This window comes from Symphalangus syndactylus, chromosome 2 (assembly GCF_028878055.3).
Source record: "Symphalangus syndactylus isolate Jambi chromosome 2, NHGRI_mSymSyn1-v2.1_pri, whole genome shotgun sequence".
NCBI classification, from domain to species: Eukaryota; Metazoa; Chordata; class Mammalia; order Primates; family Hylobatidae; genus Symphalangus; species Symphalangus syndactylus.
The window spans coordinates 51,707,508-51,729,388 of record NC_072424.2 but is presented as its reverse complement, the minus strand read 5'-3'; the positions used below and the strand labels follow the sequence as shown (position 1 = coordinate 51,729,388).

Below are 21,881 nucleotides of genomic sequence, written 5' to 3'. Positions count from 1 at the left end.
CCGCCTCGGCCTCCCAAAGTGCTGGGATTACAGGCGTGAGCCACCGCACCCGGTCCCAAAAGTCTTTTTGTGCATCCCGTGTCTATTTCTTACTAGTTTCAGAGCTTTTCCCAGTCATAGGATCACAGAAGGTCAGAGCTGGAAGGGATCCCAGAGATCTGGTCTCATTTTACAGATGAGGAAGTTTAGGTTCATGTGATCTACTTAAAGTCAGAAACTGATTAGTGACAGAGCCACAGCCTAGATGTCTTGTTGCAGTGCATGAAGAGCTTAGGTAATCCTGATTTATCCATGGAATAGGCAGCCGGTTTACCTGATTCTTCCCTTAGAAACAGTCCATCTAACATGATTTGGCTTCCTACTTCATCATGAAACATTTAAAAAGAAACTATTCATTCCAAGTTCAACAGTGTAATCTTCAAATATCTAGCTCATTTTTCTCAGTCCATATTTAACAAATGTTTACTGAGCACCCACCAAGTTGACAGCACTATAAATACAGACCCACTTTCAGACGGGGGCTGCCTGCAAAGAGGCTTCCCTTCTAGTTAGAAAGTCAGAAGACACATTTTACAACAGTCACTTTTCTCTGGGTCACATATTTGATAATGCTACCTTATCTTTAAGTGCTTCTATAGGCTTATGCCTGTAATCCCAGCTACTCGGGAGGCCGAGGCAGGAGAATCGCTTGAAACCAGGAGGCGGAGGTTGCAGTGAGCCGAGATCGCGCCTCTGCACTGCAGCCTGGGCAACAGAGGGAGACTCTGTCTCAAAAAGAGGACGGGACAGGACAGGACAGGACAGGACAGGGACAGGGACAGGGACAGGGACAGGACAGAACAGAAGAGAACAGAACAGAACAGAACTTCCATAACACAGTTCTCCCTCCTCCTTTCATTTGCAGAAAAGACCAAAGGGCCAAGGCTTCTTCCCTTAGAAACAGCCCATCTGTTCTACGGATTCTGAGATTTTGGCCTACTCAGAGCACCAGTTTGGAGTGGGTGTAAGGTTACCCACAAATCAATGTGATGGTCTAGTTGTTACTGTTCCTTTTGTTTCACAAGATGATCGCTCATTAGATGAGGTGACTGATAGCTCTGACTTTTTCTAGCCCACAAGGACTGTAGGTGGCTGCCCTAAGTACAGTTGTGGCAGCTGGGATTTCCTGTTTATATGGTGCCTGGCACCATCAGCTTTTGTCCTCTGCTGCAGCTAAAGTGTCTTCCTCCTGGACCAGGGAGAGGGGGAGGGGGTGCAGACAGGACCCGCCTGCTGACGGTGACACCTCCTCGACACCACGTCCACGCCAGTCCTCAGCTCCCGGAGCTGGGCGGGATCCCTCATCCGGCTCAGGCGGGAGATGCCCCGGGAGGGCGTCCCCCGACTCCGGGCGGCGAGGGTAGCAGCCGACCCCGATCCACTCCGGGGGCCGCCGGGGGCCGCGTGAAGGCAGGTGTTCCGGGGAGAAACGTGTAAGGGAGGCGCGGCCAGGGGCCGGCGGCGCTCGACTGGGGGCCGCAGTTGGCTCTCCTGGGGGATCTGGGCCGGCGGCAGCTCCCGCCTGTGGGGAGGAGAAGGAGCCGGATGGGCGGGTTCAGGCGCGCGCGGCGGCGGTCCCGGGGCCGCCGGCTCCTCCCCGCGAGGGTGCCTGTCCGCCGCTCGCCGCGCTGAGGCAGTGCGGGGCGGGCGCGCCTAGGCTGCCGCCCAGCGCCCTCGCCGCGGCCATGCCCGGGCCCTAGAGCGCCTGCCGCAGCCCGCGCCCCGCAGCCCCGCAGCCCCGCGCCCGCCGCCGCCTCTTCAATGGGCAACCTGCTCGGCGGGGTCAGCTTCCGCGAGCCCACCACCGTGGAGGACTGCGACTCCACCTGGCAGACCGACTCGGAGTCCGAGCCGGAGGAGCCAGGGCCGGGCGGCGGCAGCGAGGGCCCGGGGCAGGAGCCCGGGCAGCCCGCGCAGCCCCCGGAGCAAGCCGGCGGGCGGCCCCGCGCCAGCCCCGCGCCGGACGAGGACGCCGAGGCGGCGGGCGCCGAGCAGGTACGCGGCCCAGCGGTGGCCTCGGGTCGGGCTGGGGCGCCCCGGCACCCCAGAGGGGCAAGTGCCAAGCCGCCCTCGCGCTCGGAGGGCAGGGGCGCCAGGTGGCTGCTCGCCACTGCGACCCGACCCCTCCGCGCCGCGGCTGACCTGTCTCCCGGTGGAGCCCGGGGGCCTGCAGGAGCCCAAAGCGCCGGACCCTCCCACTGCCGGCCTGGGGCCTGGCCGAGGGCACGGCGGGGAAGTCCCTCAAGGCAGAACCCAACTTGAATGGGTGTTTTCTTTGCCTCTGCAGCGCAGCTGGATTATGCGAAGGTGGGGTGGGAGGAACCTGTCTAAAAATAGAGGATTGTGACAACCCCTCTAGTGTGTGTTATTGGTAAAAAAAAAAAAAAAAAAAAAATTACTCAGAATAAGGTGAGGCTACAAGTGCAGGCAGCTAGCGCTCTCCCCTACAGTGGGGTCTAAGCCGTCAGAAGTGTAGGCCCCCATATGAAGTTCATACGTCACTGTTCTGCCCAACTCAGGCCTTTCAACCTAGGATTCAGGGCATTGTTCACGAATCTTATTTCACCGGAAGACTTGTTGATCCAACTGTGTTTGAACCGTTTGACTAATACAGCTTGGAGGAGGGGTTAGTCAAGAGGTAAGTAAGCCCCTTAACCTCTGATGGACTGAAAATAATCAGGAACTTGAAAAAGGAGGAAATATGTAGCTGACCCCTTGAAGAAGTGTGCATCCTGGAGGTGGTTCAGGTTTGCCGCTCCGCATTAGACCCTTCTCTTTATCAGCTAGGGACAATGAAGATTAGGAAAACGGAGCCCAAAGTCCAATGTGACCACAGGGTTTTGGGGGAATCATAACCTAAATATTACAGCTAACGCTGCCTCAGCCATCTTGGTGATCAACTCTATTTAGGTAAGGAGGAAATCATAAACTCTTAGTGCAGGCTCTGTGCTAAACAATTTTGGGGTGGGTGTTTGCTGTGTGGTCTCCATTTTAGAGAAAACTGAGGCTTAGAGAGAAAGGAAAACTTGCCCAAGATCATTGAGGGAGAGGATGATGCAAACCCAAGTCTGTCTATCACTGTTATCAGCGCCTTGGACCTGTGGAATTCTGAATTTCCATCTGCCCGTGTCTGGTTTGCCGCTGTTGTTTTGCATTGCTAATTCAATCTTATTAAATTATTAGATGCTGCATTCTCATGTTTTTCCCTTCCGTTTGTCTCCCAATTAAGTAACCTCCTACAGAAATTTGGAATATCAAAAAACACCCGCTAAGATTCAATCCAACTAACCAGGTCCATCTATATAAAACATTTCAATAATGTTCAGTCAGTTAATTGCAACCCCAGTAACTAGTAGACTACACCAGCCCTCCCTATTCCCTTTTAATGATTAATTTTTCTTGTTAGTATCACCATCTGACTTCCCCAAAAAATCTGCTTTTCAATTTTGCCTTTTGACTGTCAACACTGTTTGTTTTCTGTTCCTCAGAGTCAATCCACTTGCAGGTAATACTGGAGCTACTTTTAAAGCATATCCCAGACTGACTCCTTCACACCACTTCCACTGCATCATCCTAGTCCCTCTGAATATTGAACAAATGATGGTGACATTAACCAAGACAGGGAAGTCTAGGGAGAATGCAGCTATGGAGGTTAAATCAAAGATTCTCTTGAGTTTGATATCCTATTACACATCCAAGTAAAGTTGTTGGGTAGTTAATCATTTGTTGGGTAGTTAAATTACATCTAAGAATGGAGACTTAGTCCAGGACTAGAGTCCTCAGCATCTGAGATCAATGGTATTTAAAGGCATAGGAAGATAAGGGGTTATCAAGGAGTGATGACGAATGAGGACCTTAGGCACCTCTCCATTTAGAGGGTGTGAAGAGGAGGAGGAGCCAAAAAAGGAGGCTGACAAGGGGGGCCCAATGAGACAGAAAGTAAACTAAGAAAGTATAGTATCCTGTAAGCCAAATACTGACAGTGTTTCAGGAAGGAGGGATGCTTTAATTGGCCCAGTTCTGTTGGGAGGTCACCTGAGGTGAACATTAAGAAATGGTTTGGCAAGATGGAGATTTATTGGTGAAGTTCACAAGAACTATTTGTTGGAGTGCTGAGGACAAAAGCCTGATTGAGGTGGGTTAGGGGGAAATGGGGAAAGGAGAGAAGGAGACAGAAAGTATGGGCAATTCTTTGGTGGTGATCTGCTATAAAAAAGGAGTAGATATATGGATCTGTAATTGATGGTAGGCTTGGGTCAAGGAATGTTTTGTATGTTTAAGATTAAAGATACTACAGCATGTTTGTTTGAGATCCAGAAGAGAGGGAAATTTTGATGATCCAGGAAAGAGGAACAATATTGAACAACAGAATCCTTGTCTGAGCAGGTGAAAGGGGTCTGGGTAGAGAGTCCAAAGGGAATAGGGGTTGGAAGAGCAGGAGCAGATGCTGGCAGGACACAGACATTCTGATGATAATCCTGAGAAATAGGTAGGGCTTGAGTCATTATCTTTATTTCAGAGATGATAAAACTAAGATTCAGCTAAATGATTTGCTTAAGGCCTCACAAACACCAAGTAAGCAGCGTTAAGATTCCTAGTCTTCTGACTCCAAGTCTTGGGCTACTGATACTACACCAAGGTTTCCATATATCCTTCATTTTTTAGTGTGACTGAGATTGATTCAGACCTGGACTTGGAACCCAGAGCCTGGGATTCTTGCTCTCGCACTGTCACTGGACTCTGGGTGGTGTGCAACTTCTCTAAGCCCCTGATATCTTGTTTCTAAGATGGAAACACTAACTGTCAGTCAGGTGTGTTTTAAGAATCAAATGAAATAATGCCTTTTGACTGTCAACCCTGTTTGTTGTCTATTCACTATATATGTAAGTGCTTTGTAAATGGAGAGCGCCTTCTATACAAATGTAGGATGATGATTCATATGGTTGTATCTCAGGCTAAATAGATTCAGAAACTTGCTAGGCAGAGCTATTTTGAAACGTGTGGCAAGGACCAGAATTCAAGCTTTTCCTTGCTTATGTAACATGACAGCGTAACTAATGTTAAGCATCAGAAGACTTGATGTTGAAGTAACTCAGTACTTGTAGTAATAGTGAGAATCACACCACTTCAAAAATGTGTGAAAATTACTTAGAGGACGCCAATCTGTCAACACAGATGGAGGACAGGGGTTGAGGAGAAAAGAATTTGGGGCAAAGCTTTTAATGACTCTTAAAGGTCTGAAGTTTTTCTTTTTCATGATTGTCGTCAGCACTTTCTCATACATTATAATAGTACATATAGGGAATGCAGATCGATTATTTTAACTCACATCTTATACTTTAAAAATCAGTTCATGGTTATAGGAATTTTGCTTAAGAGTTTGAATAGTATGAGTAAACAACCACATATAAGTTGTTTCAATCGGACATCATTCCATTTAAGAGCATTTTATTGCTTTGTGTGTATATATTTTAAATGTTTATATCACATTGTATTATCATTCAGTGGACAGATGATTATTCATGCCTTTGTGTACTTGTCATGGTGTTATAAAGGATGGAGTTTAGAAAGCTAGTTTGTTTTAAAATCCTTTCTTTTCATAAATATTACCTAACTTCCAAGTGCAGCTAAATGTTGCAAATTTCATGACAATTTTCTTTGTAGAATTGATTTAGTATCTTAACACATTCTTAGTATTATGTAAAATATTCTAAAATAAGTTTTATCATAGAATCACTTGCATAATCATCTGGTAAATAAATGTCTTGAATTCCTTTTTGAGTTCTATTTTTGATGGATATTGAACCATAACATTGGCCTCTTAGGTTTTTGGTTAATAATAAAGTGTTTTATTCAGTAATATATCTTAGGACAAATGTTATTGGGTCAAATAAGAAAAATAGGATGCTAAGAAATATTGCTCGTAAGCGTTATTAAAGGAACATTTATAGTATTTTCATTAATCTGGACAGATTGACAATTTCCAGGCTTTCTTTATGGATCTTCCTTATTAAGTTTGTTCTGGAAATTTCTTTGTGAAATTATCTTGCGTCAACATGTAAACAGAGTTTCACCTTTTATTTTAGGGTGGTGATTCCACTGAAGCAACTGCCAAACCAAAGAGAAGTTTTTATGCTGCGAGGGATTTGTACAAGTACCGACACCAGTACCCAGTAAGAGTATAGAATGCTATGTTTTAAAATGTAAACTATTTTCCTTCTGTTTTTAAATTTTTATGGTGCCACTGAGAAAATATGCATGAAGGGTCCTTGTACCTTTACTGTATTTCTATGTGCTGGAGATTGATTTATTTTTTCCTTTAGCAGAACTTCAAAGATATCCGATATCAAAATGATTTGAGCAATCTTCGTTTTTATAAGAATAAAATTCCATTCAAGCCAGATGGTGAGTAGCGTACTACTTGATAAATTGCACTTTAAATAATCACATACACTTGGTTATTCTTTGTTTATTTTGTGGTTTGTTTCATTGATTGGATTTACGTTGCTATGCAGTCTAATGTGTCCTCTTGGTAAATTCTGGAGGAAGAGCTATGGATTAATGGTATCTTCCTTATTTACATTGCTATTATCTGAAAGATAGTAGGGACAATTTTTGTGACAGGAAGAGAGAGTTGATGTATAGAACCACAGAATTTTAGGTTATTAAGGAGCAGTAGAGAAGATCAAATTCAGCTTTCTCATCTCAAAGATTAGGTCACTAGGACTTAAAGCTTAGGTCACTCGATTGCAGGTTCTAGAGTCCACTGTTCTTTCCATTGTGCCATAGCTGAAAACTATTTAGCATGTGATTGAAAAGTGCTGTTTGTATTTAGAATTATCTTTCCTGTCAGTTTTCAGATTCAGTATCAGGAATCTACAGCAATCCCTGTTTGGAGTTCTAATATTCTGGGAAGGGAACTGCAGATACAGTAGATCTCCATCCAACTCTGCCAAATACACTTGTCTCCTTCCCAACTCTGCAATTGCCCTCCTAGGATATTTTCCAAACCCATAGTGAGAAGATGCAGCTGCTATGGTAATATGACCACAACATTGCATATTTCATTGAGGCATCATGCTGTGGTTCATGGTGGTCATCCTAATTTTATCCAGGTCACCCTAGCAAAGCTGGCTTCTCTCCCAAGAGCGCTTTTCTGTGTAAGGTGGTCAGACTTCCCTGGCTTCTGCTATTTGCTCTCAGTGGAAACTGAGCCAGTTCCACAGCAGTGTGAGTCACGGAATGAAGGAGATAGACTGCAAGGCTTTCAAGTGGCAGGACCTTGCATTCTTTGGTGAACTAACTCGAGGCAAGACGTCTAAAGCCTGGTTGGAGTTTGGGAGGAGGGAGTCCCAGTACTATGTACCGACAGACCTACCAGTTGGGAGTTAATATTTGAGAACATTGTTGACACGGCCAGATCTACTTGTCTTTAACTTTCTGGTGTCATGAAAGTCTGCTGTGATGCGGAGTGAAACCTCTAGATAAAATTGCACAGTTATATTTACTAATGATAGCAATATGCTGCTTTATTTACTAATGGAAAAATATTGGCTAAATTATTTGCTTTGTTAGGACTTGGGGTAGAAAAATATTTTGAAGAAATGCAATGATAGGTTGTTAATTTGAGTCTGATTTGAATTTCATACAATTTTCCTAAAGGAATGCCTTCACATATTAAAAATATTGAACATAAAGCTATGATAGTATTTAACTCTATTTTTTTTTCTACTAGGGAATTTATTTTGTAAATATTAATTTAAAAAGTAATTTCAAGCAATATATTGAATTTTTGGTCATCTTTATTACAAAGTTTATTTTGAAATCTTACGATTGGTGGGGGTCAGAAGTTTTAGCTAAGGTCAGATAAAATGTTATCCTAGTTTATTATATAAATTATATCAACTCACTTTCCTCCCTAGTATACACACACACGCACACACGCACACACACACTACTTGCCAGTAAGCATAATCTGGCAATGGTATTTACTTATCAGGCGGGAGGAGTGGTAGTTGGAAAGGAAAACAAATGGAAAATGACAGAGGTAAATGGTTTCAACATGCCAATAAAGCCAACATTATGATTCAAAACAACTTTTTACCAAACCTTCCGAGAGTGGGCCTCTTCTAGAAACTGGGATCTCTGGAGGAAACAAGAATGAGATGAGTTATGTTTGGAGAAATATTATATTGCTATGTTTTTTTTCTACAAGATTGACTAAATGGCTAGTCAATTGTAAGGACCTTGACAGACTTAGTAACAGGAGGATTTTGTTTTTGTGAGTTCTTGTGGGGGAAAAGTGGACGGGGTGAAAAGGGCTTACTTCTTGGAACCAGAAAGACCTACGTTGCACTCCAAGATTTACTTTCTTACTAGTGTGTAACTTTGAACAAATCTCCCAGTTTCTTCATTGTTAAAATGAGGATCATGACACTGGGAACATTCTGTTAAGACTAAGCTGGATAATGTGCACTCTCACAGCATGTAGTAAGCACTTACAACTTTTTCCTACATTTTTCTTTTCTCCTTTTCCTTCTCCTTTGTTTTCTCCTTCTTCATTTCTTTTCTTCTATTTGTACTCCACTTTCTTTCTTTTTCCCTAGGATGCATTTCATTTTGATCCAATCTAGCATTTAAAGAACTATATAACTCCTAGGAGTGGGATTGGCAAACTTTTTCTGTACAGGGGCAAATAGTAAATATTTTAGGCTTTGGGGGACAGTGGGTCTGTATTGCAACTACACAGCTCTGCTACTGTAGTACAAAAACTGCCATAGACGGTACATAAATGAATGTGCATGGCTATATTCCAATAAAACTTTATTTACAAAACAGCTGGCAGGCCACAGTTTGCCAAGCTCTGCTTTAGAGTACATTGCCCAACAAAGCCTTCTGCAATTTGAGGTGCTATTAATTTTTTTTAATTAGATTTATCACATAACTGAATATATGAGCATAGGATATTCATCTTTTTAAAAGCATTATTCTTGGGTGCTATTATTAAATTTAAACAAGTTTTCATATAAAACTCAAGTGATTCGAATCTTAAAATGTCTTCACAATGTTTGAAATGCCTGGTTCATTTTTAAATATTTACTATTTAGGTGTTTACATTGAAGAAGTTCTAAGTAAATGGAAAGGAGATTATGAAAAACTGGAGCACAACCACACTTACATTCAATGGTCAGTTACATATTATCTATCTTGAACCATGTCCTATTTAATCATGTATGTTTTCCAGACAACGTTAATAGAAAAATTTTATTTTTTTAAATAAATAGGCTTTTCCCCCTGAGAGAACAAGGCTTGAACTTCTATGCTAAAGAACTAACTACATATGAAATTGAGGTAATGCAAGCTCATTTCATTTTATACAGGGTGGCCAAATAATATTGCTATTTCACTGTCCTTGTAGCTACTGAATCATTTCAGCTTACTTTTTTCATTTTTTATATTAGGAATTCAAAAAAACAAAAGAAGCAATTAGAAGATTCCTCCTGGCTTATAAAATGATGCTAGAATTTTTTGGAATAAAACTGACTGATAAAACTGGAAATGTTGCTCGGGCTGTTAACTGGCAGGAAAGATTTCAGCACCTGAATGAGTAAGTAAAGCCCCTGTGATAAATCAGGGGCCAGCACAGTTATTTTCCCTTGGACAGAGTTCTCTATGAAACGCAGGAACAACTAGCAGATGAGATGGGCCCAGGAATTTGGATTAAAAAGCTAGTCTGAAATGCATTACATTCCTGTACCACATTCTAAAACAAAACAAAACAACAAAAAGGAACAAAATTCTAGGTAGAAACACAGCTATTCAGCTTCAGATCTGTTTCTCCCTGAAACCTTCCTATTGCCCACAGCCAAATGTTGCCTCTCCCCCTCCTCCTTATGCCACATTTCTTTGAGTTTATTGTTATTGCTTGTGTACAATTCTGTGTATTCCTTCTTGTAGGCTGTAAGCTTCTTGGGGCACAATCTGTTTCTAAGCATGATGCCTTCTTAAGATTAAATTCATGTATTAAGCCTATGATGTATAAAAATCATTTTATAAGAATGAGATGGGCCCATACCTTTTACTAAAAGACAGAGAAAATTACACTTGTCTTCACTATTAAGGTAAAAAACAAAAACTCATTTTTGGGTAATAAGTCCCAAAACTTATTAAGAACATTTTAACATAGTTTATTTGGAAGTGTTTTGCTGTATTCATTTGGTTGGATGTTTATAACTTTTGTTAATACTCATAACCAAAGTTTATTTTTCTTGACATTTTCTTCATATTCACTGTCTATTTTCTTTTTAATTATAGTTAAATTTTAACTAATTATAGTTACATTTAAACTAATCATAGCTGAATTATTTATGAATGCTGGCCTATACAGCCACCAGCTTTAAAGTACTTTTAAGCATATTATAATTAGCTAAACTGAGCAAGTACTAAGAGCAAAAAAATTAAAACTAAGCAATTTTCCTTTGGCCGTAGCAGTCTACATTTTGTGCATCAGTTAAGTATTTTTTTTGTGTGTTTTTATAGAACTTTCATCTTGCTTTGGTAAGATGGGTATAAATACTAGTGTTAAGCCTTCTTTTTACTTTATTACTTATAATCAATGATATTAAAATGGTAGTTTGTACTAAAACACTAAAGATATGGGCACAAAGCTTTATATTCCTGACTAGAAGACCCATTAACTCATAACTCACGTTAAATTTGACTTACGTAGGGCACTTAAAGCATAGGTATATATACCTCTACCTAAGCAATACAGGTAGCTAGCTCTGGACAGAGTTTCTAAACACTTATATTACACTGTGAAAGAGCTGCATGCAAGCAGCCTATTGACACGAAAGACAGCAAAAGTAAATCTTTTGAAAGGATTTGATAGTACCTCATGTTTCATGTACTTAACGACTATCATTTTAGATACCTCAAACTTGTTATTTTGGTTGGAATAGAACTCTTGCTTAGTAAATTTTTATTGAATGAATAAATGATGAACAAAATATGGTCTTCAGCTTAAATCCTCCTTGGAGTTTTGTTATCATATCCTCTGATTTATAGGTGGAAACAGAGTCTCTTTTTAAGGCTTTAATTAAACGATTTCCAGGGTTGAGGCAGGGGAAGGGAGCCTGAACTAAGTCACTTCTCACTCCTCTGCCCCATCCTTTCTTTCTGCCACCTATTGTCAGCATAGAGCTTTTCCAGCTGTGAATTAACTGCCTTACAATCTGCCAGAAAACATGCTGTTTCTTCTCTAGTTTAGTTGCAAAAAATCTTTACTGACTAGATTTGAACAAATGATAGAGGGTTCTATGAAAACGCCTACTCTATTTTCTTCTTCAATTGGGTCCTTTTCTGACTTATTCTTAAATGTCATAACTTATTTGTATTTTAATGTATATAGCATCTTGAGTAGTTTAGAGTGGGCAGGGAACTCAATATATTTATAGTAGCTAAGCAGAGGAAAAATATTGAATCAAAAGTAAAATAAAATAACATTGAGTGAACAAGTGACCCTGACTAAAAGAGGCAAAATATTTTCAGACATGAGAGTACAAATATATGGACCAACCACTAAGAGGTGTTTTCAATTTTGTTTGTAATCAACTTGGATTACTTGAGTCATATTTAGACTCTGGGGTGCCTTTTAACTTTTATTTTGTTTCCTGGTTCTCACTTTGTACGTCTTCTCTCTTTACCTACCTAGACGTCCTGCAATTTCAACACTATTTGCTACCCTTAACCTCTGTCTGGAACCTCAGCTTCTTTCTTTTGCCTATTGTGTAACCCTAGGATGGTTTATACACTATAAGGATTTTAGCCACTCTCTTCTATACCTTTTAGTCTTTCACTATGACATTTATTACAAATCATACTGAAACACCCAATTGCTTTATTTTGTAGTTTTGTTCTAGGATCCTCATCATCATTTTTTAACCCAAGTTTTTTTCCTTTTATGCTGTTGTGTAAATATTTTTAATCGGAGAATATGTAGATATAGTAAATGTGTACAGAAATTTTAACTTCAGCATTCATCTAAGATTGGCTATATAAAATTGAGCTGTTGCAAATATAGTAAATTTTGTTTAGTCATAGAGTTCCTCTTTTTTTTAAAAAAAAAAAATTCTTCCACCTTTTTATACATCTTTTTCTCATAGACATATGAGGCAGAATTGCCCAAGGGTTTTGTCACTAAGTATTTAGAGTATGCAAACTCCATAGGAATGTAACAACTAAGTTGCTCCTGCTGTTAGTGACACATTGTCTTAACTGTACCCAAATTTGTATTGTCTCAAGAGTGTTACTTCCTATTTAAAAATACAGATGTATAAAACTGAGACATCTGTGCTGCATTTTACCCTCTGGGCTTCAGAGTTGAATGTTAAGACAATAATTTTTTAGTAAACATCCAGAAAGATGAAGATGATGAACTGTTGGGCTTAGCTTTTCCAGTGTTTGGTTAGTCTGAATCACTAAGCTTTTTGTTTTGTCCAAAGAAACTTTCTCATTGAAACATAAGACCATGGAACCATACCCTGCCATCCCTTAATTCATCAACATCTTTCTCCCTGCTTCCCAAGTAATTTGCTAATTATTTCAAAGTAAAATCTTTAAGCATTTTTGGAAGCTAGGACAGGTATATATAATGTTTTCAGAAAGTTCCGTGTCTGAGATATAAAACAGGCTTTAGGAAGTTAGAAATAAGTGATGGTTATGGTTATGTGGCAATATTGGGTAAATAAATACCTGGGTGGCTGACAACACCTATGATTAATACATGTGGCTGATGATTCTTTTAGAATTTGACCAGGCATGTGTAATAAAGCAAAGATTGAGCTGAGTGAGTTTGGGGAGTTACATTATGAATTGTGACAAAATAGATTTTGAAAACATTCATCCAGTAATGGCATTAGTTTTGTGATAGAGAGGAAAGATGTTAGTGTAATCTGGGGGAAAATGTACCCTTGGAATCAAGGCCATTAGAAATGAGATTTAAAATTATCAGATAGGTCAGGAGATCGAGACCACAGTGAAACCCCGTCTCTACTAAAAATACAAAAAATTAGCCGGGTGTGGTGGCGGACGCCTGTAGTCCCAGCTACTCGGAGAGGCTGAGGCAGGAGAATGGCGTGAACCTGGGAGGCGGAGCTTGCAGTGAGCCGAGATTGCGCCACTGCACTCCAGCCTGGGCGACAGAGCGAGACTCCGTCTCAAAAAAAAAAAAAAAAAAAAAAAAAATTATCACATAGGGAAAGAGGAGGAGAGAATGACCAGAGATTGAAGAAAATTAGATTAAGTTGGGATAGGTACAAATATGGTGGTCCCTAATCTCATATCTTTGAATAATACTAATAGTTTTAAATAGTATCTGGTACTTATTGAATTGTATATACCCAGCATGTATATCATCTCATTTGATTCTTACAACAGTCCTGTAAGTTGTGGGCACTTTTCCCCATTTTACAGATGAGGATATTGAGACATAGAGAAACATAGTTTCACTTAGCTGCTGAGTTACAGAGCCAGGGTGTGAACTCAGGTCTGACTCCAAAGCCCATGCTCTTAACTGTGAAACTATGCTCTGCTAAATAAGTCAGTTTTGTATCCTTTGTCAGAACTGTTTTAGCAAAGTAGAGTGGTTTTTGCTGCCATCCTTATGAGTTGGCTTACATGGTGGATTTTGCTGATCAGCTGGCACTATAAATTGCACCAGTCAGCTGTTAGCTAATGTGTTTACGTTTAGCAGTGGTTACCTGTGATGAGTACAGTACATTGATGTTGATGCAAATAAATGCTCTGTTAGATCATTCATCTTCAGTGTATTTTCAGTAATAAACAACAATTTAACAGTGGTAATAAATTTAAACCTAAATATTTTTCTAATAGGAAGAACTCAACAGACAAGGGAAGTTTACTTTATACATTTGACTTTCACATAGATTGACATTACATTGTGGCCTAAGGATTTAATACCCTCTGGTTTATTCTTAATGGTATCAAATATGGCATTAAAGTCATTACACGGCATATTTCCATGGCTTACATTTCCATAAAAAATATTTTCCCAATAGTTTTCATTCTCCTGCCTTCCTACACCTGATTTCCCCTACTCATTTTATTCAATCCTCTCTTCCAGGTCCCAGCACAACTATTTAAGAATCACTCGTATTCTTAAAAGCCTTGGTGAGCTTGGATATGAAAGTTTTAAATCTCCTCTTGTAAAATTTATTCTTCATGAAGCCCTTGTGGAGAATACTATTCCCAATATTAAGCAGAGTGCTCTAGAGTATTTTGTTTATACAATTAGAGACAGAAGAGAAAGGAGAAAGCTCCTGCGGTTCGCCCAGAAACACTACACGCCTTCAGAGAACTTTATCTGGGGACCGCCTCGAAAAGAACAGTCGGAAGGAAGCAAAGCCCAGAAAATGTCTTCCCCTCTCGCCTCCAGTCATAACAGTCAAACTTCTACGCACAGAAAAGCCAAGGACTCCAAAAATTCCTCCTCAGCTGTTCATTTAAATAGCAAAACAGCTGAAGAAAAAAAAGTGGCACCAAAAGAGCCTGTGGAAGAGACAGACAGGCCCAGCCCAGAGCCCAGCAATGAAGATGCCAAGCCAAGAAATACAGAGAAGGACAGTAATGCTGAGAATGTGAATTCTCAACCTGAGAAAACAGTTACGACTCCCACAGAAAAAAAGGAGAGTGTATCTCCTGAAAATAACGAAGAAGGTGGAAATCATAACCAAGACAGTGAAAATCCTGGAAATACAAATTGCCATGATGTTGTACTAGTACAGTGAATTATCAGAAAACCCATAAGCCAGTTTAGGTTAGAGAGGAAAAAACTACTGTATCATTTATCCTAAAGAACAGAGATGAGGTCAATTTCAAATTTTAGCCATCTGTTTGTGATTTCTGTCATAAGCATTTTGTTGTTTGTTTTTTTATTTTGGATGACAATGAATTGAATATCTAATAAGGAAATTTAAGATAAGACCCAATAAATGAATGTATTCTGTAATGCTTTTAGGATGTGAATTTTCAAATTTTATGTATAATAATTACTTTGAGAATATTTTCAGAGTATCTAGAAATTACCATGTAGTATTTGGTATACAAAATACGTTCTTTTGAGACATTATAGTCTACATGAGGGAAATCAAGAGGATAATTTCATTGGATTGCTACACTTTTACCTGATTTATGGATTTATTTTACTTTTTTTTATTTTTTTATTATTTTTTGAGATGGAGTCTCACTCTATTGCCCAAGCTGGAGTGCAGTGGCATGATCTCGGCTCACTGCAACCTCTGCCTCCAGGGTTCAAACGATTCTCCTGCCTCAGCCTCCTGAGTAGCTGGGATTACAGGCGCGTGCCACCACGCCTGGCTAATTTTTGTATTTTTAGTAGAGATGGGATTTCACCATGTTGGTCAGGCTGGTCTTGAACTCCTGACCTCATGATCCGCCTGCCTTGGCCTCGCAAAGTGCTGGGATTACAGGCATGAGCCACCGTGCCTGGCTGATTAATTTTTTTTTTTTAACTGTAAGAGTTTGATCTTTTCAAATGTGTTCAGAAACTAATTTGGATTCTTTGATTCCAGTACCTCAACGTGTTTATTTTTAGATTCTGATAAGTGAAATGGATGTCCTTGTGGAGCTCTGACCTCCCCAGCTTATCTATCAGTCCTGCTGTCCTCACCTCCTTACCTCCTTCCATGCTTACCCTTAAGCCACCATCTTTTTCAGCTAGCATGTGTGTTTCTAGTGTAGTTGGCCCTCCATATTCAGGGGCCCAGCATCTGTGGATTCAACCAACCGCAGATTGAAAATATTTGTTGGAAAAAATGGATGGTTACATCTCTACTAAATATGTGCAGTCCTTTTATTTGTCATTATTCCCTAAACAATACAGTATAACAACTATTGACATAGCATTTATATTGTATGTATTAGGTATTGTAAGTAATTTAGAGATGATTTAAAGTATTTTACATAAGGGACTTGAGCATTCCTAGATTTTGGTAACTGCAGAGGGTCCTGGAACCAACCCCCTACAGATATCAAGGGACCACTGTACACATTAGGATGATCTATATTGAAATCTACATGGAACAGAGTGGGACTTCTACTTGTATGACTTGAAGATTTTGCTTTGTTTAAATTAATAACTGTTTTCAGAATTAAGTGCTTAAAAACAAATTTGATTGAAAAGTTCAAGACAAGAACTTTACTCTCTATAGCTGTTCCATATAAATTTGATGGTTGATTCTGAATGTAAATGACTGAAGAATTAAATAAGAAATTCCTTTTTAAAAGGCATGCCACTTGCACTGTGAACAAGACAGTAGTCCCTTAAACCGTGAATATGTCAGTGTTCTATGGATTATGAAATTAGTAATGTTGCTTAGCCCAAATGTATTTTTTAAAAAGTATAGTTTTGTGCATCTCTAAGTTATCAAACTTCAAAATTGAGAACAAATTTAAAAGTCCATATATGCAACTTTAGTAAGCACTTAATATATTACGTAGCACTGGTTAAGAACAATTAATTTTGTTTTCTATATTATTACTAATTATTATTACAAATCAAAAAACACTGTGATAAGAACTTCAAAGCATACATACAAATATAGTTAAAGAAATGAATAGATGAAACATTTCTACTTTATTTCCTTTAGAAAGGAATTAACTTTTTTGTTAGGCTTTTAAGAAAAGTTCTATTCATTTTAATCCCCTAGGAAATTTGTAATATGTCCTACTTCATATCACGTATCATCTTCTGTTGCCTCTATTGATCCACATTTTCTGCAGTGGATTTCTTGAAAATAATCACACGTATAGTATGCCTCTAGAAATATGATTTTACTGCTTTGAAGTTTACATGAAACATGCCAGTTGCTTAACTCTAATTTTTTATATGAATCTCAGTAGCACTTTTGTTGTGCATTGTGTTCCAATAAGTATAGTATAGAACACTTTCTCGTTTTTAGTTCCCATAATATGCCAGTTTTTGCTTTCCTAGTGTTCTGTGAGTAAGTATTAGGATTTGGCAATCTGCTTTTGCATTTCAATTTCTGTTTTACATGCAAGAAAAACATGGACACTCTTATGTGGTGCTTGTAGCTGTGTCCATAGAGCTCAGTAAATAGTTCTACAGGGTTTAGAGGATGAGAAGCGATTGTCAAATTAGGCTGAATTGTAGAAACACAAATAATTTAATTCAAAATAACTTACCAATTTTATATACATGATAAAGTGTTCAGACAACTTTCTAAATGCATAATAGTAAAAGATTGTGACCAGATATTATGATATTAATAAAGTTACCAGATACTAAAATCAATGAATGTAATTTGAATTACTTAGAAATTGTAGTATATTAGAGCCCTTATGAGTAAAAGCATTTCATTTAGCAATTTAACTTTTAGAATATTATTCCTACTTAGGGATTTTGATTAGATTGTACCATTAAATTTGAGAATATTTAGTCTCAAGGGGAAAACTTCTGGCATCCATCTTAAATAGTGGCCTTCTTCCACTATGGTGTTTTTAAATGCATATTCACATATAATAGTATGTTTCTTACATTTAATCCCTAAATAACTTAGATAATCATTCAGTGGAGAACAAGTAAAAGGATATCATTCCTTTTGGAGATAAACATTGAGTGTCTAGAAATTTTTTCTATTAATGCTTTGTATATTAGTTTTTTAAGATCTATAGATACGTATTTATGTGTGTCTTATATATGAAACAGTTCTCTGGGTTTGACTCCTATGATTTGTATTTTTAAAAACTATGATATGCTTGCAGAAATTCATTGAGAAGCTGTTACAAAAAATGCAGTGAAGCATGACCAAATAGCTAAAAATGTTGCTGAATCTTTACAAATACATAGTCTTTATCGTTGTACTGTGGAGTGCAAGGATACTAAATATTGGCTATTGATAAAATACTAACTTGCATTTCATGGCAAATAGATGTTGTATCGCTCGACTAGTCTAGAACATTTCTAATATTTTGTGCTTTCATATATCAAAGGAGATTATGTGAAACTATTTTGAAATACTGTAAAGTGACATATAGTTATAAGATATATTTCTGTACAGTAGAGAAAGTTTATAACATGAAGAATATTGTACCATTATACATTTTCATTCTCGATCTCATAAGAAATTCAAAAGAATAATGATAGAGGTGAAAATACGTTTACTTTCTCTAAATCAAGTCTAGTTGTCAACTCAAAAATTATGTTGTATAGTTTTATTTTGAATTTAGGTTTTGGGACTACTTTTTTCCAGCTTCAATGAGAAAATAAAATCTACCACTCAGGAGTTACTAGAGAAGTTCTAAGTATTTTTTTGCTAAGTATTAAAAATATAAACATATGAAAATACCATAATGCCTGTCATAGTCATTGTTTCATATTTTGTCATATAAAATTACCTACCCTGCTTCTAGTTTTGTACTTTAATCTGAGTGGAAGTATGATGTGGTGGAAAGGAAAAACAGTACAGTATTACATCTGAGTTAGTCTTTGAAAAATCAGAGTAGTAAATAAACCTCAACATTGAATGGTCAAAAATTGGTTTAACCAATGGGGGGAGAATATTTGGTTAATTGTTTTAATATTAAATTTTCAAGTTTATAATAGAGTTATGGTTGAGTATTCATCCATACTGAGTAATCAAGCATTTTTTAAACTATAATTGAGGCTCTTCTAAAGCTTTGTTTTCTAATCTAAGATACAAAGGATATTCTTGATCTTGCTTGATTATAACTACATCTACAGGTCTTTAATGTCTGTTTGGGGTGAGTGGCGATCCTCTGTTGTAGGAATGTTTTTGAAGATTTCTATTTTGCTTTCCACTTAGGAAATTCCCCTCTCTCATTTGGGGTATATGCGTTGAGTATAAGGTAGGCTGTATTTAGACACGCTAGAATCATTAAATGTAGGTGAAGTTGTAGAGAAAAATGGCCTGGGTCAATGTAGGATCTAGAAAATTAGGAGTGTACATTTGCTGGCTTCTTTTTGAGTTTTGTACTGTTTATTACAGGAACATATTTGTGTGGCTAATCTCTACGGTGACAGTGAGTACTACCCTGCTCCTTCTGCATTCTAGTTATCCAACACACCCAGCAGATTGTGTTCAGGGACAGAATGTGTTTTTAGAAATCCCTTATTATTGAAATGAATAATAATATAGCTATAAATATGAATGAATGGAGGTATCCAGATGTGCCTTAACAAATGTAAATGTTTTTCATTCAGAAGTTTATATTTTTACTCCATTATAAAATCTCATCATTGGGAACTTTCTAAACCATGAATATCAGTTCTTTTAATGACATTTAGTTGGTGCTTTATCATTTTGGAGAAGTTGCTGTTTGGGACAATAGCATCAGTTTATCAAGAAGTGTACTCACCATGATATTCAAGAATGTGTAACGTTTGACAAAAAGTGTTTAGAGTAAGAAAGACTAACTATACTGTTTGTTATATTTATTTATGCTTTTTGTAGTTTAGCTACATACTATAATTTTCATTTTAAACATTCCTTAGTTACTACAAATAATATTTATGTTTTGCTTCTTCTTAGATGTAGGCGGATGCAGAAATAGAATTATATTAGAGAAATTATTAAAAGCTTAATTCCAGTAGGCAGTTGGAGAAATCTGAAACTAATTTGAAAAACTTTTATGCTGTAGTCTCATTACAATCATTTTAAAAGCACTGTTCTTGCATTTCCCCTAGATCACAGAGAGTGTTCTTTGTCATTTTTTTTTTCCTATTCTGTTGTGAAGTTTATTGTTTCAGTTATTTGAGGGAAATAACCACTTAATATGTTTATTTTCCTGAATTAAAGTTTTCATGTAGAGAATACAATTAAATGTTTTGTGTTATGACCCAAACTGGCTGGAAGTAGAGTTCAGAGAGGGAGAAGGGACAAGAATGAGTGTGGGCGTCTCAGGAAAGTGGTGCCAGTGCTGGGCTCCACCCTTCTCCACTGGCATGATGGGTCCTCAGATTCTCCTCTGGATAACGAGGGTGTTGGGCACTGTGAGCTCTGACTTCTGGGGAGGATGGGCCATCATGGACTCCATACACAATTTTGATGGGTATCAGTTCTCATAAAATACCTGCTATAATTTATTTATTTTGTAGTTATTTAGAAAATTGTGAGCAGTTGGGCACTAGTAAATTGTAGTTATATCTTAACGATCTTGGGAAACATTGAAATATGAGTTTTTTTCCCCTCACCCCTATTTATTTAATTTAAAAAGTTAGGGAAGTTGTTCATTCATAGCTGTATATTAGTATAAAATCTCTTTTTATAAAATGATTCAGAGAAAAGGCAGTAATGGTCACTTACTGTGCTAAAATACCTTTTTTTTCTAAAAATACTTAAGCTTTAGGGTTTTTCATAGTTTTACTTTTTAAATTATAGTTTGTGTAACAATTTACATTAACTAGAAAAATTAGATATATAATAAGTTTTGGTACTAAGAAACATTTACATTCTGCACTCATTAGTCAAATGAACTTTTTTCCCCCAGTGCTAACAGATTTTGTTTCAGGTGAAGAAAAATAAAATGCAAATGAAATAAAAGTCTAGAAACAGCAACAGGAAACTCACCACAGAAATAAAGACATAACCCTTGATAAGTTTGTGTAAGTGCCAGAATTATCGGAAACAGGTGAAGAAAGATTAAGAAAAGCTTTATTGTGGGGACATGCTTTAAGAATCAGCTCTGTATTTGTGCCAAGGAGATCAGGTATTGGTGTGCAAACAGATCCCATTAATACTCTGATTTGAACCACGAATTCCACCTACTCTGCGTTGAAGCCCTCCAGTAGACTGATAGATGTAATCAAATGATCAACTACCAAGTTTAATTCCTTTGCCTGTGTGTAGCAACAGTTGGTAGTTTTACAAGTTAAATTGATGGACTGGCTGCAGATAAGAGAAAGACTCAGTGATAGGTGGTTTGTGAGTGAAGTAACTTCCACACTGTCAAGAGTTGACAGCGTATTAATTATGTGGCATTATAATTGTGAGAAACAAATGAGAGCAAAATGTTAGGTCCTTTGACAAGCATTTTCCTCCTGTTTTCAAAAAGGGCTTTCAGTTGTTTCCTATGTAAGGTAATCTTTTTTAGTATTATCTAAGAAGAAGGACAGCAGATTATGTCATTTTGGAAACTATTGTGTCCCTTGTATTTTAACTATTTCAGGAAAATGCCTACGATTGTTACAAAGATGTGTGTTTTACTTATAACATAAGCTCTGATTCTCCAGTGGCCACTGGGCCTTCTCTGTGCTCTGTATTCAACTGCAGTATGAATTACAGAATGCTGTGCATGTTCGTTAGTACCAATACCATGTGTATGTGGTAGAAGTTGTAACCAGTTTCTGGATCTGTATGGTACTATAAAATACCTATTTTATAATTCTGTAACCGTATGGCAGTGTTATGCCAAAAATGTATAAAGAGCAATAGTTTCTGTTGCTTACTGCTGTATTTTAAAATATTGTTTCTAAAATAATAGAGTTCCTTTTGAGTAATTATTTTTAATAACTATTGCCAAATATACATCCTATAAAACTAATAAAAGCCACTCTATCTTAGGTAACATTTTAGCATTGTGCTAGAGTACATTATGGTGATTTTGCACGATTAAAATATTTTTAAAGAACTAGAAAAAATGACTTGCTGTTTTCCTGTCATTAAACATGTATTTTTTATGATTAACATATAAGACTAACATTATTTTCTTTTATCCTCAAAAATAAATATTGTGAAGGGTGAATCATATGTATATCTGAAGTT

General features: G+C 37.9%; 2 protein-coding genes across 6 annotated transcripts in view; one reads left to right on the top strand and one right to left on the bottom strand.

Moving 5' to 3' along the window:
• Positions 1-21,881, bottom strand: part of LOC129469797 (putative uncharacterized protein encoded by LINC00472) — a 190,876-nt gene that overhangs the window by 51,145 nt on the left and 117,850 nt on the right. The window lies entirely within an intron of this gene.
• Positions 1,101-21,861, top strand: OGFRL1 (opioid growth factor receptor like 1). Of its 5 annotated transcripts, none has more exons than XM_055256888.2 (7): positions 1,101-1,449; positions 6,126-6,212; positions 6,363-6,444; positions 9,147-9,225; positions 9,324-9,390; positions 9,501-9,646; positions 14,183-21,861. In XM_055256888.2, exons 1-7 carry the CDS (start codon positions 1,174-1,176, stop codon positions 14,844-14,846), a joined length of 1,401 nt encoding a protein of 466 aa, XP_055112863.1. In that variant the 5' UTR covers positions 1,101-1,173; the 3' UTR covers positions 14,847-21,861. The 5 variants fall into 5 exon arrangements, with proteins under 5 accessions (XP_055112863.1, XP_055112875.1, XP_055112893.1 ...); XM_055256900.2 differs by having other exon boundaries at positions 1,105-1,449; positions 6,366-6,444; XM_055256918.2 differs by lacking the exon at positions 1,101-1,449 and adding an exon at positions 1,662-2,034 and having other exon boundaries at positions 6,366-6,444.

What these genes read in the sequence shown, in the direction of transcription:
- OGFRL1 (XM_055256888.2), top strand. Translation starts at nt 1,174, where the DNA reads ATGGTGCCTGGCACCATCAGCTTTTGTCCTCTGCTGCAGCTAAAGTGT. An exon ending in CCGCCGGGGGCCGCGTGAAG is followed by an intron (nt 1,450 to 6,125) that starts GCAGGTGTTCCG and finishes CTTTTATTTTAG; the next exon opens with GGTGGTGATTCCACTGAAGC. An exon ending in AATTCCATTCAAGCCAGATG is followed by an intron (nt 6,445 to 9,146) that starts GTGAGTAGCGTA and finishes TTTACTATTTAG; the next exon opens with GTGTTTACATTGAAGAAGTT.